The sequence below is a fragment of the Salmo salar genome, chromosome 13, assembly GCF_965601325.2.
Source record: "Salmo salar chromosome 13, fSalSal1, whole genome shotgun sequence".
NCBI classification, from domain to species: domain Eukaryota; kingdom Metazoa; phylum Chordata; class Actinopteri; order Salmoniformes; family Salmonidae; genus Salmo; species Salmo salar.
In genome coordinates, this window is record NC_138303.1 from 49,436,908 (window position 1) to 49,460,288 (window position 23,381).

General features: G+C 43.2%; 1 protein-coding gene across 2 annotated transcripts in view; it reads left to right on the plus strand.

Moving 5' to 3' along the window:
• Positions 1 to 23,381, plus strand: part of LOC106566945 (phosphatidylinositol 3,4,5-trisphosphate-dependent Rac exchanger 1 protein) — a 160,302-nt gene that overhangs the window by 109,050 nt on the left and 27,871 nt on the right. For both annotated transcript variants that reach the window (XM_014135621.3, XM_014135623.3), the window contains 10 exons: positions 1,212 to 1,304; positions 2,519 to 2,667; positions 4,912 to 4,997; positions 6,804 to 6,943; positions 9,124 to 9,238; positions 9,401 to 9,582; positions 11,100 to 11,261; positions 11,490 to 11,700; positions 15,503 to 15,782; positions 22,048 to 22,254. In XM_014135621.3, coding sequence (XP_013991096.3) covers positions 1,212 to 1,304; positions 2,519 to 2,667; positions 4,912 to 4,997; positions 6,804 to 6,943; positions 9,124 to 9,238; positions 9,401 to 9,582; positions 11,100 to 11,261; positions 11,490 to 11,700; positions 15,503 to 15,782; positions 22,048 to 22,254 — 1,625 coding nt within the window. The remainder of the gene's footprint in view (positions 1 to 1,211; positions 1,305 to 2,518; positions 2,668 to 4,911; positions 4,998 to 6,803; positions 6,944 to 9,123; positions 9,239 to 9,400; positions 9,583 to 11,099; positions 11,262 to 11,489; positions 11,701 to 15,502; positions 15,783 to 22,047; positions 22,255 to 23,381) is intronic.

The following is a 23,381-nucleotide window of genomic DNA, read 5'->3' on the forward strand; positions in this document are numbered from 1 at the left end:
GAGCTATTCTAATTCAAGCAAGCAAAACCTTGAGACTTCCTTAACATTAGAAATCGTTGCACCTGCTGCTGTTAAGAAATAGACACAACCCTCCTCCGTTCGTCTAACCCGAGGCTGCCGTCCGGTCTTAAAGATGTATGGATAAATCAACGAGATGTGTATTGTCCTTGTTCAGCCACTACTACGAGAAACTTTGAATATTACAGTTCTTCAGGTCCCATTGATAGGATAGTCTCAAACGGAGCTCCTCCGGTTCCTTCTCTAGTGACTGTATGTTTGCCAATAGAATGGAAGGTAGAGGCGGTTTATTTGCTCACCAACGTTGTCTCGTCAGGATACTAGCTCGTCTGCCTCTTTTGCATCATCGCTTCCTCTTTCGAGTCCGCGGCATTAGGGCCTGGTATGGAGTAAGCTGAACATCCAGAGCTGCCGACTCGTTGAAGTTAGTGATCGCATTCTGATGTCCAGAAGCTGTTTTCGATGACAGGAAATGATGGTGGAGAAATTATGTAGATAAGTGTATAAAAAAACACACAAAATATCAGAATTTACCAACAAGTGCTGGAAGAATGAGAGGAATTTAGAATCCCCTTAACCCCTTAAGAAAAGAGTTGAAACACCTTACATTGCCAGGCTAACATTAAAGCATTAGCTTTCCCTAGCGTTTCTTCAGAAGAACAAAGGAGGAAGTAGACATGATGCCCCATCCACAATGATTAGCTCAAATGCTAATCCTTCCCAGTCCTTACAGCCATGATTGAAGTGATGGACCCCAACACACACACACACACACACACACACACACACACACACACACACACACACACACACACACACACACACAGCACTTTGACGCTGCAGAGCCCATTGTTTAGCCGTTCTCCTGTTACCCGTCTCCTCAGACGGGCGTTAGCGATAGCCATTTTATCACAACTATGCAGAAGGGAAGTAACCCCCACCTTGCAATTAGCGACGCTCCCGTTGGTGCTCTGTAATGGAATAGTCCCAAATAAACCCAAATGTGATGTACGTATTTTACGCAGGTCTGTCATTGCCATTGTGTCATTCGTTTGTTATTGACTGCACAGAGTGTGCCAGATAAAATGTTCTGATTTTGTTGGTTTGTTGATCTAATGCATAAATTAATTAATGAATCAATGTCGGTCAATGCCTTCTAAGCTCCTTTGTTTATGTTTTTTCTCTCCCCATAGATCCACCCAGAGGAGGAAGACTACGGCTTTGAGATTGAGGAGAAGAACAAAGCCATCGTGGTGAGGTCTGTCACCAGGGGCTCTCACGCTGAGGTGAGGAGTCTATAAACACACAGACACGTAAAATACACACAGACATAGATGACGACACACACACACCTCCTATGCTTCCTCCTCCTTACTGACAGACCCCGTTAGTCCCAGTGTGTGAGACAGTGGTGGTGCTGTCACTCTTCCTGTCCCTCTCCTCATGGGGACTTTATTCTCAGTGTGGAGATCAGAACTATTAGACATGCCTGCTCACATTCTCCTCACTGCCATCTCAGCTCTCTGTGTGTGTGTGTGTGTGGGTGGGGGTTCTGTGCATATGTGTTTATCTGTCTTTCTGCCTGCAGCTGGAGGACAGCCTTATATCTACTCTCTTTCTTTTTGAATCAACTCCTCAAGGTCTTGTTGACTAGTTGGATCAGAGCATATGTGCAACGACTGGGGATCCATGAGGAAGGGATTAGTAAACACAGTCTTACAGCACTCCTTCCCTAACTGTCCCTCAGTGTTCCTTAATATCTTACTCCCCTCCCTCGCTCCCTGCCCAATCCAACTCACTCCTCCCACTCTAAGGCCTACAGTTGTACCATCATCCTTACAGTTCCTAAAATGAACCTCTCACACTCCCACCCTACCCTATTTTTCCTCCCTCTTGTTTCCACTCCATCTCACTCCTCCTCATCCCCCTTCTATTCCTCCCCTCCTCTGCTCCAGACAGTGCCAGTCTAGTTGGGCCCTGGCTGACACAGAGCGTGTGAATCCGAGACTGCCCAAACACTGAGTCCGTCTGTGTGTGTGCTTTATGAATGAGGACCATCTGATTCCCAGGGCCCAGTGGGGGGAAAAAAACCTGGGAGAGCCAGGGACTCCGGGAGGGTTGCGGGGAGAATACCTAACACACAAATGTGAAAACGCACGCAGGCACACTCACTCACTCAGTGGGCCACTGTGTCCTCCAGAGCCAGCCCCCCAGACAACCAAAGCCAAGCATCATACTAGTGGATCTGGTCCCTGTGTCCTGGGCTAGCCAGAGAGGATATAAAGGCTGCCGTGAGAATAGCTGTGTTTTTCATCATTTAGATGTTATTTTTTAGGCTATTGCCATCACTTATCCAGGTTTTATAAGTGAAATCTGGTCGAACATTGTTCACACTATTTTACATCTGAAAAACAAAATGGACACTGACGTACCAGAAATGAAGAGACAACCTACCCTGATGCTCCACCGTTGTTGTCTCTCTCTCCATCCTCCCCTCCAGATGGCGGGGCTGCAGGAGGGCAGGAAGATCTTCACCATCAACGAGGACTTGGTGTTCCTCAGGCCCTTCCAGGAGGTGGAGACCATGATCAACCAGGCCTTCTGCATCCGCCGCTCCTTACGCATGCTGGTCAACATCAAGGCCAAGGAGTGAGTACACAGGCATGTGTATATATATATACACACACACACACACACACACACACACACACACACACACACACACACACACACACACACACAGAGAGACAGGTATCCTCTACACACCTACACAATCAACCAGGCCTTCTGCATCCGCCGCTCCTTACGCCTGCTGGTCAACACCAAGGCCAAGGCGTGACTACACAGGCATGTGTATACACACAGACAAGTATCCTCTACACACCTACACTAGTGGCAGTCGGTGCTGTTTAAGATGAGGGAGGACGATTATTTTTTTATGAGCATGGCCTTATTTATATTACAGCATATTGGAAGACTGTCGTATTCGATTCATCCAGCTTAATGTAACACTGATAGGTTTAGGCTACTTCATGATACTCAAATGTTCCTGTACACATCATGTGGTTGCTCCAACCGAGCCTATGAATGAAAGTTTACAATGTAGGTGAACAGGTAGAGAGAAATTTGAGTCATCAAGGTGACAGACATTGACACATTCAATACCGCCTTGCACAATCTTACCTGCATCTAGCTGATCTAGTGTGTAGTCATTAGTCCAACAGTTGCAAGCGAGTTTCTATTGGACAGGTATGTTTATCCCTGTTTTTGTTCGGTTTGCTTCTGTTTAAGAAACGTTTTTCAACAGAATCGGCGGAATGAATACACACCTGATCACATGCAAGGGTGTTTCGAGTAATCAGAGAAAACAAGTATCGTAACGGATATGGGCAATTTTCTGGATCAGATTACAGATTAGTATCGGGAAAAATAATACTTTTTCACAAAAGCAGTGCACTGGGCCTTTACTAGTCCTCCATTAGCAGACCCATATAGCCTTCTGAATTGCACCCCCAAAAAATGTATAGCGCCTAAATATAGCTCCGTTTATTGCATAAATGGTGCATGGATTTGAATGAATTACAGTGTAGGCTAATCCGTGTGTAAACTATGACACAATGTAAATGGAGAAGGCTAAAACGTGGTCAGCGGCAGATCAAAATGGCAGCACCAAGTCTCCGGGTGAACGGAGGAGTTGTCCATGGTGCTGTCATTCAATATTCTTTATTTACCCTGTTCGTAATGAGCACAGGAAGGTTGCATTTTGGCTTCTGCTCAGATGGCTGAAGCGAGCGGGGAACACATGCAGCACACAGACACCACCGGCTACAGACCTACCACAGATCTGACTTGCAGTGGTGTAGTGGTATTTCTGTAGATGAGGACCCGCACAATTTGCCTATATATACACGGGGTACCAGTATCGAGACAATGTGCAGGGGTACGAAGTACAGTTGTAGTCGGAAGTTTACATACACCTAAGCCAAATACATTTAAACTCAGTTTTTCAAAATTCCTGACATTTAATCCTAGTAAAATTCCCTGTTTTAGGTCAGTTAGGATCACGACTTTATTTTAAGAATGTGAAATGACAGAATAATAGTAGAGAGTGATTTATTTCAGATTTTATTTCTTTCATCACATTCCCAGTGGGTCAGAAGTTTACATACACTCAATTAGTATTTGGTAGCATTGCCTTTAAATTGTTTAACTTGGGTCAAACATTTCGGATAGCCTTCCGCAAGCTTCCCACAATAAGTTGGGTGAATTTTGGCCCATTCCTTCTGACAGAGCTGGTGTAACTGAGTCAGGTTTGTAGGCCTCCTTGCTCGCACACACTTTTTCAGTTCTGCCCACTCTCTTTGAGTCAACTACTCACCACATTTTATGCACTGCAGTGCTAGTTAGCTGTAGCTTATGCTTTCAGGACTAGATTCATTCTCTGATCCTTTGATTGGATGGACAACATGTTAGTTCATGCTGCAAGAGCTTTGATAACTTCCGGAGGACGTCCTCTAACCTATCTTAATTACTGTGTAAGTTTATGGAAAAGGGGGGTGAGAAACACGAGCCTCCTAGGTTTTGTATTGAAGTCAATGTACTCAGAGGAGGATGGAAACTAGCTGTCCTCAGGCTACAACATGGTGCTGCTACCTTATAGAGTGCTGTTGAGGCTACTGTAGACCTTCATTGCAAAACAGTGTGTTTTAATCAAATATTTGGTGACATGAATATATTAAGTATAGTTTTATCTAAAAAGGGTTCACTTTTTTAATGTTTCACAATTGTTTTAAATTCACTGACGCTGGTCCTTCCCTTCCTCCTCTGAGGAGCCTCTACTGACCTACACACACGTGTGCGCACGCACACATACACACTCTCTTGTTGTTATAGGATTGTGAAGATTCCAGACACTCCCGATGCCCTGTCCTTCAAACTCAGTGGCTCTGCCCCACCTCATGTACACGCAGTAAGGAAAGGTGAGTAACAACCTCTCTGATTGGGAAAGGGGGATACCTAGTAAGTTGTACAACTGAATGCATTTAACTGAAATGTGTCTTCCGCATTTAACCCAACCCCTCTGATTCAGAGAGGTGCGGGGGGCTTCCTTGATCAACATTATGTTATAGGATGAGGCGTTACCTGCCAGCCATGCACCTGTTAACTTCCGTTCCAGTTTCTTGAGGCTCTGCTTTTTAGGACCACATGTTCGCCAGGCTAGGGTCAAAGGACCACATGTTCGCCAGGCTAGGGTCAAAGGACCACATGTTCGCCAGGCTAGGGTCAAAGGACCACATGTTTGCCAGGCTAGGGTCAAAGGACCACATGTTTGCCAGGCTAGGGTCAAAGGACCACATGTTTGCCAGGCTAGGGTCAAAGGACCACATGTTTGCCAGGCTAGGGTCAAAGGACCACATGTTTGCCAGGCTAGGGTCAAAGGACCACATGTTTGCCAGGCTAGGGTCAAAGGACCACATGTTTGCCAGGCTAGGGTCAAAGGACCACATGTTTGCCAGGCTAGGGTCAAAGGACCACATGTTTGCCAGGCTAGGGTCAAAGGACCACATGTTTGCCAGGCTAGGGTCAAAGGACCACATGTTTGCCAGGCTAGGGTCAAAGGACCACATGTTTGCCAGGCTAGGGTCAAAGGACCACATGTTTGCCAGGCTAGCGTCAAAGGACCACATGTTTGCCAGGCTAGGGTCAAAGGACCACATGTTTGCCAGGCTAGGGTCAAAGGACCACATGTTTGCCAGGCTAGGGTCAAAGGACCACATGTTTGCCAGGCTAGGGTCAAAGGACCACATGTTCGCCAGGCTAGGGTCAAAGTACATTTTTTATTTTGTTTACAAATGTTGAGTCACGAGCAAGGGATGGGTCCAAATGTGTAAAACAGTTGGATAAGGAAGGAGGAAACATGGCCGCCGATTATTTTCTGCTGCATTGAGGGAGAAGGAGTCACTACCCGGGGTCTTGCTTCTCTTTTATTATGTCAGAGGGAGCTCATACACTCTGATCTGGCTGCGCACACACGAACACACACACGAACACACACACGCAGGCTCCTTTCAGCTACGGGCCCCATGGGAGTTTCTGAAGGATGATATCATACTCCCCAGCTCCCTCTCTCTTCTCCTAAATCAGGATCCTGGTTGACGGCTGGGATTTGGTTGGCTTGGGTTGGCTGCTAAACTGAAGTTATGGAGTCGTGTGCTTTGTGTGAGGTGGATCACTGGGGAAATTATGCTATTTTTAAACGGGACAGGAGATCTGTTCTTATTTTAGGGCACAGCTAAAGTGTTACCAGACAACTTATTTCAGGACCAAAACAATATAGGAACTTTAATTATTATTATACACATAGCTTTATAATAATATATGCCATATTGCAGATGCTTTTATCCGAAGCAACATACAGTCATGTGTGCTTACATTTTATGTATCGGTGGTCCCGGGAATTGAACCCAAAACCCTGGTATTGCTAAAGCCATGCTTTACCACCTGAGCCACACACCTATCTACTTCTTAGATGAGCAGATGGTCTTGGATATGCCTTATTCTCTGATAATGATAAAAACAGATTCTTCATCTCAATGGGATCTCCAAATAAAATAGAATTAACTAAATATTTACAGAATGAACCAGATGGATAAGGATACGTTGTACACATGCTGTTATTATAGAGAAACACTCATTCAACATGCATACATTCTGTGACATCGGTGGTTACAGGATTACACATAATAACTGTGTCCCCGCCCACTTTGACCCTTGTGTGATTATAGGGTCGGTGGCGGCGGTGGCAGGCCTCCAGCCAGGTCAGTGCATCCTGAAGGTGAATGGCAACAACATGAACCATAGCAACTACCAGGAGGTCCTGGAGCACTTCACCTCCCACCACGACCAGCAGGATCAGCCCGACATGGTGAGACAGTTTGCGTGCAGAGCTGTGGTCCAGCGGTAACACTACCGGATCAATACACACATGGGACTCCCTACTGGAAAACAGGGTTCAATCCATGTCTCATCCCCCTCTGATTCTTACTGTCTGTCAATAAAGCATTCAAATACATAGGGAGAATCTCTTTTTTTAAGAAAGAGACATTTGACGACAAACAATGTTTTAATACTGTACGCACAATATTAGGGAAACATACATGATCAGAGATTCAACCATGATGGCATTAGCCTAATGTACCATTGCTACTTTTCTACCAGTGTCAATACGTGTTTCAATCAAACTACTGTAGTGTGTTCCCTTCTACAGTGTCACATGCAAGGGTTTGACTGGTTTAATGCGTCACAACCAGGGTTCTTCTGCATCCTCAATTTCACTCTTCTATTGTTTACAGTGAACTGCCAATATACCTACTTTTCCCCTTGTTTTTATTTTCCTACTGTGACAAATATTTTGGCTTTATCAGCTTGGGACAGTGCAGGGTATACTATGGAGCAGAGGTAGGACCAAGTCATTGTTTTACAAGTCACAAGTAAGTCTCAGGTCTTAGCACTCAAGTCCCAAGTCAAGACAGGCAAGTCCGAGTCAAGTCTCAAGTCAAGACCGACAAGTATCAAGTCAAGTCTGAAGTCCTAAACTTTGAGTTTCGAGTCCTAAACAAGTCATAATGTGCTCTTCACCAAATGTAACACCATTTCATATTTTTAACAAGAGTAATAGTTAGTTTATTACATTTACGCAAATCATGAAAGCTTTTAAAAATATCTACATTTTTTTTTTACATTTTTAGTCATTTAGCAGACACTCTTATCCAGAGCGACTTACAGTAGTGAATGCATACATTTTTTTTTCTGTGCTGGCCCCCCGTGGGAATCGAACCCACAACCCTGGCGTTGCAAACACCATGTGTTGCAAACACCATGCTCTACCAACTGAGCTACAGGGAAGGCTATCTATATATTTATTACTTTCCAAATAAACTTTATATTTCCATGGAAATACATGGGTAGACATGAGAAAGACCCCCCCCCCCCAATAGTGATCGACTATCGAGGATTGCTATGAGGCGAAAGCGGGTGATGTAGGCTTGTACACAATCGCCCAACCTTGATTTAGGAACATCAGGCAGGATTTAGGCTACCAACTGCCTAGCCATTTGTAGCCCAATCTTGGGTGCAATGATCACGTTCCCGCACTGACTGATTGTGTGGAGGCTCATTGATTTAACGTTACGCTAGCCTACATGATACACTGGTAAAGTAATAAAATATATAGCAGTCGGCTATATTAGCCATGCCTTACCATTCTTTGTGCAGCTTCAAATGTCGAACAAAGTTGGAAATTGTTGCGCCGCCGTCTGTAATTTTCTTCCCGCATGTTTTGCAAGTTGCAATCCATTTTTGTTGATACAGCATCGTCTTTATAAAAATATAATTTTGGGTATCATCTTTCCAAGGGCTCCATCTGAATTCACCCGCCGACGTTCCTCTGCACTGCCACGTGCAACTTTTTCTCAGCTGGCACAATCTGATTGGCTGCTGTCGGATTCAAACTGTAATCCGTTAAATGAAGAGTTGATGCGCTGCACACTTTTTTTAATAGCATCATTTTTTATATTTGGACTTGGGGAGGGTGTCAGGTCGAGTCAAAAGGCTCAAGTCCAAGTTAAGTCACGAGTCATTGGTGTTAAAGTCAAAGTCGAGTTGCAAGTCATCATATTTGTGACTCGAGTCTGACTCGAGTCCACACCTCTGCTATGGTGTGCTTTCATTAGGAGCTCCTTTGTTGATGTTTACTCTGGCTCCTCTCCTCTTGTCCAATCCCCTGCTTTGTTGATGTTTACTCTGGCTCCTCTCCTCTTGTCCAATCCCCTGCTTTGTTGATGTTTACTCTGGCTCCTCTCCTCTTGTCCAATCCCCTGCTTTGTTGATGTTTAACCTGGCTTAACTCTGTTTGGAGCACATCTTAATGTCTATTTTACTTCATTCACACACAACTTCTTTAACTGCCAGAGAAGCACATGTGATTCCAAGCACACTCTTGCACAGAAACCTAGACACACACTTGAATGTATGCACGCATATTATACAACTAGACACAAACACACCAGTGTTTGACCCTGGTGTGTCCTCCCTGTGTCCTGTCAGTGTCAGTGGGTGTACCGTGCGTTTGAGGACATGGAGGAGGAGGGGGGCTCGTTCAAGGCCTGCACAGCAGAGAAATGCTCAGACATAGATGAGGAGAACGGCAGGAACGGAACAGGTACTGTACACCACCTCACCACGGGGGTGTGTGTGAGAGAAAGAATGGGAACGGATCAGGTACCTTACACAATCTCACCATAGAAGTGTATGCTTGTGTCTGTCTGCTAACAGGTGTGTACTTGAAAGTAGGTACTCAAAAGCGTCCCTTTGTCCGATCCAGACTACAGGGGGGGGCTGAGCCGGCTGTCTCTGTCTGACACGGTGCCCCTGGTGAGCATGACGGTGGACAACGTGCACCTGGAGCACGGCGTTGTGTACGAGTATGTCAGTACAGCCGGCATCAAGAGCCACGTCCTGGAGAAGATGGTGGAGCCCAAGGGCTGCTTCAGCCTTACTGCGAAGGTACAGCACATGTCCACTGTTTATGTAGTATTAGCATGCTAACACTACTCTTATCATGCTAGCAGCAGTATGTGGTTCAGTTTCAAGTTTTTATTGTGACGTACGCTAGCACAGTGACATGCTTTTCTTGCTTGCTCTTTCCCAACAATGCAGTATATATTTTTTTTAAAGTAGAACAAAAACACTAGAAATAGGAAAACACGAATCAGTAAGAAACCTATATACAGGGTCAGTGCAAATACCATATTTATAATGTGCAGGGATACTGGAGTGGCAGGGTTAGATATGTACAGTTGAAGTCGGAAGTTTACATACACCTTAGCCAAATACATTTAAACTCAGTTTTTCAATATTCCCTGTCTTAGGCCAGTTAGGATCACCACTTTATTTTAAGAACGTGAAATGTCAGAATTTTTAATTTTTAATTTCAACTTTATTTAACCAGGTAGGCTAGTTGAGAACAAGTTCTCATTTACTGCGACCTGGCCAAGATAAAGCAAAGCAGTGCGACACAAACAACAACACAGAGTTACACATGGAATAAATAAACATACAGTCAATAATACAATAGAAAAAGTTGATATACAGTGTGTGCAAAAAATATATATACACGGGACACGACAAGACGAAGACAAAGACGTCTGACTGCTACGCCATCTTGGAGTAGAGAGAATGATTTATTTCAGCTTTTATTTCTTTCATCCCATTCCCAGTGGGTCAGAAGTTTACATACACTCAATTAGTATTTGGTAGCATTGCCTTAAAATTGTTTAACTTGGGTCAAATGTTTTGGGTAGCCTTCCACAAGCTTCCCACAATAAATTGGGTGAATTTTGGCCCATTCCTCCTGACAGAGCTGGTGTAACTGAGTCAGGTTTGTAGGCCTCCTTGCTCGCACACACTTTTTCAGTTCTGCCCACAAATTACTTGTGTCATGCACAAAGTAGATGTCCTAACCGACTTGCCAAAACTATAGTTTGTTAACAAGAAATTTGTGGAGTTGTTGAAAAACGAGTTTTAATGACTCCAACCTAAGTGTGTGTAAACTTCCGACTTCAACTGTATACGGGTAAGGTGACTAGGCATCAGGATATATTATAAACAGAGTAGCAGCAGCGTATATGATGATTGTATGTGAGTGCATGTTTGAATGTATGTGTGTGTGTGTGTGAGGAAATGATGAGTGAGTGTGTAGAATGTGCATAGGGACTATAAAATGGAAGGGTCAATGCAGAGAGTCACTGTAGCCTGAAGGCTTCTTCGGCCATACCGTCAAGGAACAGGAAATGTCCATTGTTGTTGTAGTCTCCTAGCATTAGCAAAAACACTTTGGGTTTGTCTTTACTGCATAGCCACAGCCATGATTTCTACCATTTAGCATTTATGATGAGAACAATAGGAGTGAATGGTTCCCAGGTTGCTTCATGCTCTTCTCTCCATGCAAAAACCACTTCAAATAACTTGAACTTGAAGACGTGAACCCAAAGGGATTTTAAACATACACTCTGCCCTGTCAGATCCTGGAGGCCTTTGCAAGCGACGACAGTCATTTTGTGCGTAGCTGCAGCCAGCTGATCTCGCAGAGTGACCGCGTGATGTCCATGCCCCAATTTGAGTTCAGGAACATCTGTGATACCAAGCTGGAGAGCATCCGCCGGCGAATCAGCAGATACCAGCAGGTACAGGAGCTACAGGATCCCTCTATCATAGCCCCTTTTGTAGTGCAAGAGCAGCTACAAATGTCTTCAAGTTCTCTCGCTCTCTCTCTCGCACTCTCTCTTCTTTCTCTCCCTCACTCTCCCCGTCCCCCGCCACACACACACAGACACTCAGATCAGCAGCGAGTATTGATCCATCATTATGTGATAGCGGTAAATATACCGTTTTTCATTAGCTGTGGTTTTCAGTTTGCCCAGGAGCTGAGGAAAAAGGCGTGCCCCACATTCAAGCAGGCAGGTGTACTGACCCACACGCTGGGCTGTATGGACTTTGTGCCCACCAACTGCCACATCAACCTGATGCAGGTGTCCCACCCCAAGACCACCATGGTGTCCGGCAGGGCCTTCAGCTTCCGCTTCGGACGCAAGAACTCCTTCTACGGCCTGGACCCTGACCAAGGTGGGGTGAGAAGACAATGTGGACGTGTGGGTGTGTGTGTGCGTGCGTGCTAATGAATTACAAATTAAAATCTGAAATGTCTTGAGTCAATAAGTATTCAACCCCTTGGTTAAGGCAAGCCTAAATAAGTTCAGGAGTAAAAATGTGCTTAACAAGTCACATAATATGTTGCATGGATTTTTACATTTTTGGTGTGGATGGTGTGGATGTGTCAATACACCCAGTCACTACTAAGATGCAGTTGCCAGAGAGGAAGGATTTAAAACAGGTACAGAGTTTAACCTCTTGGGGCTAGGTGGGACGCTAGCGTGCCACCCGTGGTGCACTCCATCAACAGCAGGTGCATTTCAAGAGCGGCAAATTTGAATCCAAATAAATGTCAAAATTCAAATTTTTCAAAAATACAACTATGTTACACCATTTGAAAGATAAACATCTCCTTAATCTAACCACGTTTTACGATTTCAAAAAGGTTTTACGGCGAAAGCATAAATTTAGAGTATGTTAGGACAGTACATTTACAAGAGTTGTGTGTAATGTTTTGTCAAGTCAAAGACAGGGTCACCAAAACCATAAAACCAGCTAAAATGATGCACTAACCTTTTACAATCTCCATCAGATGACACTCCTAGGACATTATGTTAGACAATGCATGCATTTTTAGTTCTATCAAGTTCATATTTATATCCAAAAACAGCGTTTTACTATGGCATTGATGTTGAGGAAATCGTTTCCCTCCAATAACCGGCAGTCAAGTCAGCGTAACAAATTAAATAATTAAAATTAGAAAACATTGGTAAAATATTATATTGTCATTTAAAGAATTATAGATTTACATCTCTTGAACGCAATCAACTTGCCAGATTTAAAAATAACCTTACTGGGAAATCACACTTTGCAATAATCTGAGCACTGCGCCCAGAAAAATACGCGTTGCGATACAGACTAGACGTCATGTTGGGGAGATCTAAAATCGAAAATACTATGTAAATAATCCATTACCTTTGATTCTCTTCATCAGATGTCACTTCCAGGTATCACAGGTCCATAACGAATGTAGTTTTGTTCAAAAAAGCTCATCATTTATGTCCAAAAATCTCCATCTTGTTAGCACATGATCTAAGCCAGCCGGACTTCTCGTCATGAACGAGGGGAAAAAATATATTTACGTTCGTTCAAACATGTCAAACGTTGTATAGCATAAATCATTAGGGCCTTTTTTAACCAGAACATGAATAATATTCAAGGTGGACGAATGCATACTCTTTTATAACGTATTGGAACGAGGGTACCCAACATGAACTCGCGCGCCAGGTGTCTAATGGGACATCATCGTTCCATGGCTCTTGTTCGGTCAGATCTCCCTCCAGAAGACTCAAAACACTTTGTAAAGGCTGGTGACATCTAGTGGAAGCAATAGGAAGTGCCAAAATATTCCTAAACCCCTGTGTTTTTCAATGGGATAGGTTTAAAGTCAATACAACACATCAGGTATCCACTTCCTGTCAGAAAATGTCTCAGGGTTTTGCCTGCCAAATGAGTTCTGTTATACTCACAGACACCATTCAAACAGTTTTGGAAACTTTAGAGTGTTTTCTATCCATATATAATAAGTATATGCATATTCTAGTTACTGGGTAGGATTAGTAACCAGATTAAATCGGGTACATTTTTTTTATCCAGACGTGCAAATGCTGCCCCCTAGACCCAACAGGTTAATGGCTGTGATAGGAGAATATTCCAAAACATGCATCCTCTTTGCAATAAGGCACTAAAGTAATACTGCAAAAAATGTGGCAAAGCAATTCACTTTTTGTCCTGAATACAAAGTGTTATGTTTGGTGGCCAATCCAATACAACACATTACTGAGTACCACTCTTCATATTTTCAAGCATAGTAAGAGTGAGATAATTTTTTTCACTTACTTAGCTAGTGAATTCAGCTAGATAGTCTAGCCTACTCAAACAGAGACGAATGCTATGTTACCTAGCTGGCTATGGCTATCCAACACTGGAACTCTTCCTAGGTAAGCTTTTGGTTTTATTAATTTATTGCCACTGGGGCCCGCTGGTGTAACTGTCCAATAGAAAATCTTGTTTGCAACTTTTGGACTAATGATTACATCCTAGATCAGCTAGATGCAGGTAAGATTGCGCAAGGCGGTATTGAATGTGTCAATGTCTGTCACCTTGATGACTCAAATTTCTCTCTACCTGTTCACCTACATTGTAAACTTTCATTCATAGGCTCGGTTGGAACAACCACATGATGTGTACAGGAACATTTGAGTATCATGAAGTAGCCTAAACCTATCAGTGTTACATTAAGCTGGATGAATCGAATACGACAGTCTTCCAATATGCTGTAATAGAAATAAGGTCATGCTCATAAAAAAATAATCGTCCTCCCTCATCTTAAACAGCACCGACTGCCACTGTACTGTACATGTACTGGCACACACATACAGTACACACTCATATGCACACATACCTTTAGATTACAAATAGAACAACAGTACAGCAGCACACATACTACACAGCTCTATACCAACTTTGTAGAGTTATGTCAATGCCTCAGTTCAGTTATTCTGTGTAATTCTAGTCACAGTTGAGTTTTGCCAACAATAGTCAAGATCCCCTTTACAACATTGCGCAGAGCTAGCCTATAACCCACCTTAAAGCTTAAAACAAAGAGATAATTTCAACTAAATACCATCTTTGATCAATTAAATCCCACAGTACAAATTACTTTATAAGCTCTTGTGATGAAACAAACTGAGTAAATTAGCCTTTAGCCGCATATAGTGACAACTCCCACAGTAAACAACCGTTCGCCTCAGGCGACCCCCACTCCGAAACGTTTAGCCATCCTCTCTGTGGGTGTTGGTGAATAATGTAATCAAAGCGGTCCTTCCAAGACACCAAGGGTGGAACATTCTTCAGAAAGTGAGGGGGAGAGAAGGTAATCATTGGATTACTTTACTGTTTAGATGGACAGGGAAAGAGAGAGGGAAGGACAGAGAAGAGGGAGAGAAACAGAGAGGAGAGAGAGAGTCGGCAGGAGAGATATTTTACAGGTGTAGCCCTTGGCCCATCCCCAGAATTAAATAGAACATTATGTATCTCTATGGGCCCATCTTGTCCTCCTGTCTGTGTTTTGTCGGTCTCTGCGGTTTCAGTAGCCTGCCTTTCGGCCTGTCACACGGGCCGCTCTGACACGGCTCAGAGAAACAGTAAGACGGGAAGAGACAGAGGAAGCTGCAACAGCCAGCCAGCTGTCTGACTGGAAGATTAGCATTGTTAGTATTGCTTCAACCTTCCTCTCTCCTCAGTTCCTCGACTTAATCATAGCCTGTGCTATTATGTGCTAACATTACACCCTCAGGCTTCTAGATCAGGAAGTAGAATTGTGAATTAGACAAATTATTTTTCACTTTGTTTTTACCATGCTCTAGGCATTTCTTCATGACTCTCAAGGCAGTAGAATGTACATAGAACAGCAATGTGTAATGGGCCCTTTATACACAAGCACACTGTTTTTGTCAAAATGATAGGTTGTATATTCACCAGAGTGTTATAGGTGGTATAGGTCTCTGGAAGTGAGAGTTGATTGTCTCTCCCTCTTTCCCTTTCCCCCCTCTATTTTTACCTCTGCTTTTCTGACATCACGATGTGAAGTGCAGCTTTTCTGATAAAGAATTCTAACTTCAAGTTGAAAGACGTAGATACTTATTTTAATACTCTTTCACTTCCTTTTCTTTACCTCTATTTATTCATCTATTTATTTTCTCTCTCCCCACAGCTAACCTGTCTCGCATGTCTCACACCCAACACTGTGTGACTAGCATGGGTGCCCCGTCTTACAGCTGCAGCGGTCTCTGGGAGGAGGGGGATGATGAGGGGGACATCGAGGGCTCTGGAGAGGGCATCCCAGACAGGATGCAGCAGGCCAACCGGGGGAATGGCCTCAGCTTCCTGCTCAAACAGGAGGACATGGAGATCCAGGATGCCTACATCCGCCTCTACAGCCGCCTGAACATCGCCGTGCAAGAGATGAGGCAGTACGTTACCCAAATAGACGTGTAAGTACACATATGAAAATCCTTGCAAAGTACCTACTGTACGTCAGGGATCTCAATCCGGTGGCCCTCGAGCCAGACACGTTCCGCGAGCTCATTTAATGTGGCCAAATATACAGTGGGGTTCCAAAAATGTTTACACCCTTGATAAAGACAAGTAAAAATGACTCTATAATCTATAAACCACAGGTTGCCAATGTGTTTCAAGTCCGGAGACTGAGATGGCCATTGCAAAATGTTGATTTTTTTTTGCCCAATTAATCATTTCTTTGCAGATTTTGATGTGTGCTTGGGGTTATTGACTACATATCATTTCTAAATTTTTATAGCATACAATATAATTTAGCTCAGTATTTATCAAGGGTGTTATTATTCTGCATGAAAATGAAAGGCCAAGATATTATGGAACCGTTGTCCCCAGACAGTCTCCTGAGGCCTGGCCCTGTTTGTCCGGCTTCCCGTTTTTCTTGTTTAAAGGAAAGAGTCACCCATTTTGAATGCTATATCGTATTTGTGCATGTCTGAGAGATGTTCTATTTATTCCTGGGGTCATTTTATGTGTTCATGTGTATCTGAGCTATTCACCGTTCAAGCAGACAGAAATACAGCCGGTGAGACGGGTTTTGCATCATATGACACATCATTCCCGCTGTATTTCTGCCTGCTTGAACGGGAATCATTTCCATTAATGAGTCCAACGAGAAGGATACACTGCTTTCCCGGGAACAGGCCCAAATCCCTGTAATTTGCGTGAATAAAAGACGCAGGAAAAGAGGCCGCAAGTCAGGCTGCCTTCTGATAATCCATAGGCGAGCGAGTAAACTCCCACTGCCATCCGTTCTACTCGCTAACATGCAATTATTGGAAAATAAAATTGATGACCTACGATTATCCTACCAATGGGACATTAAAAACTATAATATCTTATGTTTCACCGAGTCGTGGCTGAATGACGACACGGATAATATAGAGCTGGCGGGATTTTCCATGCACTGGCAGAACAGAGAAGAAGCTACGTCTGGTAAGACGAGGAGTGGGGGTGTGTGTCTTTTTGTCAATAACAGCTGGTACACGATGTCTAATATTAAAGAAGTCTCAAGGTATTGCTCTGCTGAGGTAGAATACCTTATGATAAGCTGTAGACCACACTATCTACCAAGAGTTCACATCTGTATTATTCGTAGCCGTTTATTCGTATCACCACAGACCGATGCTGGCACTAAGACTGCACTCAACCAACTCTATAAGGCCATAAGCAAACAAGAAAATGCTCATCCAGAAGCGGCGCTCCTAGTGGCCGGGGATTTTAACCTGTTAGGGCTAGGGGGCAGTATTTGCACGGCTGGATAAAAAAAATGTACCCGATTTAATCTGGTTACTAATCCTACCCAGTAACTAGAATATGCATATACTTATTATATATGGATAGAAAACACTCTAAAGTTTCTAAAACTGTTTGAATGGTGTCTGTGAGTATAACAGAACTCATTTGGCAGGCAAAACCCTGAGACATTTTCTGACAGGAAGTGGATACCTGATGTGTTGTATTACCTTTAAACCTATGCCATTGAAAAACACAGGGGCTGAGGAATATTTTGGCACTTCCTATTGCTTCCACTAGATGTCACCAGCCTTTACAAAGTGTTTTGAGTCTTCTGGAGGGAGATCTGACCGAACAAGAGCCATGGAACGATGATGTCCCATCAGACACCTGGCGCGCGAGTTCATGTTGGGTACCCTCGTTCCAATACGTTATAAAAGAGAATGCATTCGTCCACCTTGAATATTATTCATGTTCTGGTTAAAAAAGGCCCTAATGATTTATGCTATACAACGTTTGACATGTTTGAACGAACGTAAATATATTTTTTCCCCTCGTTCATGAAGTGAAGTCCGGCGGGCTTAGATCATGTGCTAACAAGACGGAGATTTTTGGACATAAATGATGAGCTTTTTTGAACAAAACTACATTCCTTATGGACCTGTGATACCTGGAAGTGACATCTGATGAAGAGAATCAAAGGTAATGGATTATTTACATAGTATTTTCGATTTTAGATCTCCCCAACATGACGACTAGTCTGTATCGCAACGCGTATTTTTCTGGGCGCAGTGCTCAGATTATTGCAAAGTGTGATTTCCCAGTAAGGTTATTTTTAAATCTGGCAAGTTGATTGCGTTCAAGAGATGTAAATCTATAATTCTTTAAATGACAATATAATATTTTACCAATGTTTTCTAATTTTAATTATTTAATTTGTGGTGTTGACTTGACTGCCGGTTATTGGAGGGAAACGATTTCCTCAACATCAATGCCATAGTAAAACGCTGTTTTTGGATATAAATATGAACTTGATAGAACTAAAAATGCATGCATTGTCTAACATAATGTCCTAGGAGTGTCATCTGATGGAGATTGTAAAAGGTTAGTGCATCATTTTAGCTGGTTTTATGGTTTTGGTGACCCTGTCTTTGAATCGACAAAACATTACACACAACTCTTGTAAATGTACTGTCCTAACATACTCTAAATTTATGCTTTCGCCGTAAAACCTTTTTGAAATCGTAAAACGTGGTTAGATTAAGGAGATGTTTATCTTTCAAAGGGTGTAAAATAGTTGTATGTTTGAAAAATTTGAATTTTGACATTTATTTGGATTCAAATTTGCCGCTCTTGAAATGCACCTGCTGTTGATGGAGTGCACCACGGGTGGGACGCCTGCGTCCCACCTAGCCCATAGAGGATAAGGAGTTTGCATATAACGCTTATCAAGCCAATGTTCTAATACGATCTTTCAAGTTGATTAATGTAATGTTCGTTGACATTTCTAAATATTCTGATCCATTCATAAAATTGACAAATAGAAACGGAGTTTTACATTTTTTATTTACCTAGAGTCATTTGAAAAATGTAAGTTTGTTGCAGTTAGGAAAACTGGGTGATTTTTAAATACGTGGTTCAAGTGGATGCTACCAGTGGTGGTTCTAGACCATTTCAACTGGGGGGGCCAAGCTGGGGCCAGTTGTACTGTTCGAGGGGCCAGTTACATTAGACGTTATTGTTGTCATATCGTTTTCTTCACTGCATTGCAGGCATTAGCAGGCAAAAGACCATGTTCATAATCATTCAATTTATTTGCATTTCCATTATAATTTTCATTTGCATTACATATTCAGTATCAGGTCACATCAACTGTATTCTCCGGTTTTTGTGGTTTCTTTTGCAAAAAGATCAGCAAATTCATCTAGACTCAAGGCCTTTGTCCTCCTTGACTCAATACTTAATACACCTAAATTGCTTAATCTGTCATCTGACATTGTGGACCTGAGATATGTTATTTCATACTCCACATTTAGAGGGGCCACAAGGGGGTCCAAAATTGTTGTCACAGGGGCACTGGTCACATCTCTCAGGCACCTGCGCAAGCACATGGACACTCACACAAACACTGTCCCAAGTACTCACAAGTTACAATAGATACCCAAGTTAGCGAGCACGGTGAAACTTGTTAACATAAATCGTTATATTGTCCACATTGTAACAAACTTATGGTTGCATAACAGCACATTGTGTAACATTACCAAGGTTTTATATTGAACAATTTCGGAGCCAAGGACAACATACCTCTCTAGATGAAGGTCAGGCAAAAGAGAACAATAAGGGGGTACGGAAATACAGATAACCCACGATGGACCAAACCAAAATATACTAAACTTTTACAATCACGTGTTTGTACAATATTGATATGAAAAAGTGTTTGTACATCAAAAAATAACATTAGCTATGCAGCTGTAATTAAATAAAAAAAACACACTGAATTATTATCAAATTATTAACATCTCCTCTTGACCTGGCCTATTTGAATTGTTTGTTTCAATTTCAAAATATTCTGATCCATTCATAAAATTGACAAATAGAAACTGAGTTTACCTTGAGTCATTTGAAAAATGTAAGTTTGTTGCAGTTAGGAAAACTGGGTGATTTCTAAATACGTGGTTCAAGTGGATGCTACTATCCAGCCCAGCCCAGCCGCACTATCACAGTGCGAATGTAAAGACACTGCTCATCCAAAGTGGTAAATTAATGGGGTCCTTTGGAGAAAAATGTCTCTCTCACACACACAAGCAGACATTTGGCGGCATGCATGTATAACAGGCGTCACTGTGCACACTAGTGTTGCGCCGTAATTGCTCATGTCCCATCCGCAACCACCAGACAATATTTTATAAAGTGAAAATCTGACCCTAACCCGCTAATATAGAAAATGCGCTGTAGGCTACATTGAGACACAACGGAGCGATTTTTTTTGACAGGGGGTGCAATATTTTTATTGGGGCTGATTTAGATACTTTTCTGCTTATAATTTCCGACATGTTGGTAGCCTATTTGTTAGTCAACTTGTCTATAATTAGATACATGTAGCTTCTCTTCTGTCATTACATGTTGCAATTGAAGACTAAATAAACCCATGTTCACCAGAATGTCATAAATCGATAGAATGAAAGCTTCAATCTAATTGACATCGGTAAAGTTCTGTCACTTCTGCTTCTTTTGCAGAGCAAAGACGTTAAGGGACTAGGGAGAAAAGGCAATACAAAAAAAAAACAGAGAAAAATATTCGTGCCAAAGCCCATAGAGGTTAATGAAGGCAAACTTAAATTGGTTCTACAAAAATTTTACCAGCATGTCACATGTGCAACCAGAGGAGAAAAAAAAGTCTGGTCATGGCTCACATCAACAGCATCCTCCCGGATACCCTAGACCCACTCCAATTCGCATACTGCCCCAACAGATCCACAGATGACGCAATCTCAATCGCACTCCACACTGCCTTTTTCCACCTGGACAAAAGGAACACCTATGTGAGGATGCTGTTCATTGACTACAGCTCAGCGTTCAACACCATAGTGCCCACGAAGCTCATCACTAAGCTAAGGACCCTGGGACTAAACACCTCCCTCTGCAACTGGATCCTGGGCTTCCTGACAGGCCGCCCCCAGATGGTAAGGGTAGGCAACAAACACGTCTGCCACGCTGATCTTCAACACTGGGGCCCCTCAGGGGTGTGTACTTAGTCCCCTCCTGTACTCTCTGTTCACCCACGACTGCGTGGCCAAACACGACTCCAACACCATCATTAAGTTTGCTGACAACACAACAGTGGTAGGCCTGATCACCGACAACGATGAGACAGCCTATAGGGAGGTCACAGAACTGGCAGTGTGGTGCCAGGACAACAACCTCTCCCACAATGTGAGCAAGACAAAGGAGCTTGATCGTGGCCTACAGAAAAAAAGGTGGGCCAAACAGGCCCCCATTAACATCGATGGGGCTATAGTGGAGCGGGTCGAGAGTTACAAGTTCCTTGGTGTCCACATCACCAACAAACTATCATGGTCCAAACACACCAAGACAGTCGTGAAGAGGGCACGACAACACCTTTTCCCCCTCAGGAGAATGAAAAGATTTGGCATGGGTCCCCAGATCCTCAAAGTTCTACAGCTGCACCATCGAGAGCATCCTGACCGGTTGCGTCACCGCCTGGTACATGGCAACTGCTCAGCATCTGACCGTAAGGCGCTACAGAGTGTAGTGCGTTCGGCCCAGTACATCACTGGGGCCAAGCTTCCTGCCATCCAGGACCTATATAATAGGCAGTGTCAGAGGAAAGTCCATAAAATTGTCGGACTCCAGTCACCCAAGTCATAGACTTTTCTCTGCTACCGCACGGCAAGCGGTACCGGAGCGCCAGGTCTAGGACCAAAAGGCTCCTTAACAGCTTCAAATTACTACCGGACAATTTACATTGACACCCTCCCCCCCATTTGTTTTGTACATTGCTGCTACTCGCTGTTTATTATTTATGTATAGTCACTTTACCCCTACCTACATGTACAAATTACCTCAACTAACCTGTCCCCCCGCACACTGACTCGGTACCGGTACTCCCTGTATATAGCCTCGTTATTGTTATGTTACAAAGTTTGATTTGATTTGAATAGCTCTGATACACATTCTCGCTCTCTCTCTCTCATAAATTCTTCGGTCCAAAACTATTCATGGACTGGGAAAGCAGGAATAGGCTGTGAAACCACAACCCCATTGAGAGGGAAAACTTTCTTTACTGTGTGTGTAAACTAAGTGTGCGCATAAAAAAGCAAAGGGTGTGTGCATAAAAGACAGACACATTATGAGAATATTTCTTATATAGTTCCCTTTCTCTTATTTTTCATGTGTTTCCTCCAATGTGGCGGGCGGGAACCGCAGCCTCCTTTTGTCCATCACGGAGCCCACCCAGCCGCAGGGCAGTGAGTCCCCAGCCTACGAGGCCATTCAGCCTCCTTCCGTGACCCCCGAAGAGGGGGACCAGGAAAAGGCGGAGCACGGGGGCATCAAGAGGGTCTGCTTCATGGTGACGGAAGAGGACCAAGAGGACTCGGGCCAAGACACCATGAGCTACAGGGACTCCTACAGGTAAGACAAGATATAATGGTGACTCGTTTCAGGAAACTAGGTGAATGTTGCGCGTCACTACTTCACAGTAGAGCCATTTGAATGAAACTTTTTTTTTAATCAAAATGCGTTTTTTGGCAAAAATGCCTTCTGGAACATGTGAACTTTCATGTGCCTTAATATCAAACTTGTATGATGTCTGTAAATACGAATAACATTGTTACATTACAAGCCTAGTTGGTTTAGCCACAGAAAAAGTTAGCAACCTTCCCGCTAGCCATGATTGGCTGAGATAATGAGTGGGCTTGACATGCCGAGAGATCGAGTTTTGAAATCAGTGGAATTTGAGTATGATAGCTAAGGAGATGGAGAAAACACCTGTCTCCGGATTATCTTTAAACTAAGGGCGACCATGGCATTCGTGACAGAGAGGGAGAAGCGTCCATCGATGTATACGGGTAAGATTGTCTAGCTAGCTACATTTTCAGATATTACATGTTTCTAATTTTGTCAGAAAGTTGTTTCCATTTCAAGTTAAAGTGTACTATTAGCTAGCTAGCTAACGTGTATGATCTTCATCGTAATATTATTTGTATCTCAGAGCCATCAGTCTAGTTTGTCTCTCAGACAGTCAGTCTTGTCACATCTGGAGAGGGTGGGCTGCTCCAAACCTACCATGAGGTGTGAATAAATGTGGAACCCTCTCCCAGAGTGCCTGTGTGTGTGCGGAGGAGAGAATCAAGGCCAAACTCCCGTGTGTTTTACATAAGGGTTGGCACTTCAGTCCCAGCTCGACGGGAATGATCCAGCATCCCATTGGTAGACACATTAAGATGCACACAGTTTATAGGGCAGGCAATAATAGAGACAACACCCTGACTCAAAAACAACTCACTAAGCTGTAGTGTCTTCCTGTGGTTTCCAGTTCACAGTGTGGGCCAGTTAGTTGCTGAGCCAAGCTGGATGATTATAGTAAAACAAAGTGATTGTTTAAGTGCGAAGCATGATGACAATACTACTTCTGGCTCCTTAATCCACGACACACACAGAAATGTTCACAACAGTAGTGCTGCCTATTAAAATGCATTGAAAATGTAGGGATAATTGGAGAATAACTATTGAGCATTAAAGGGATGGTTCAGCAAATT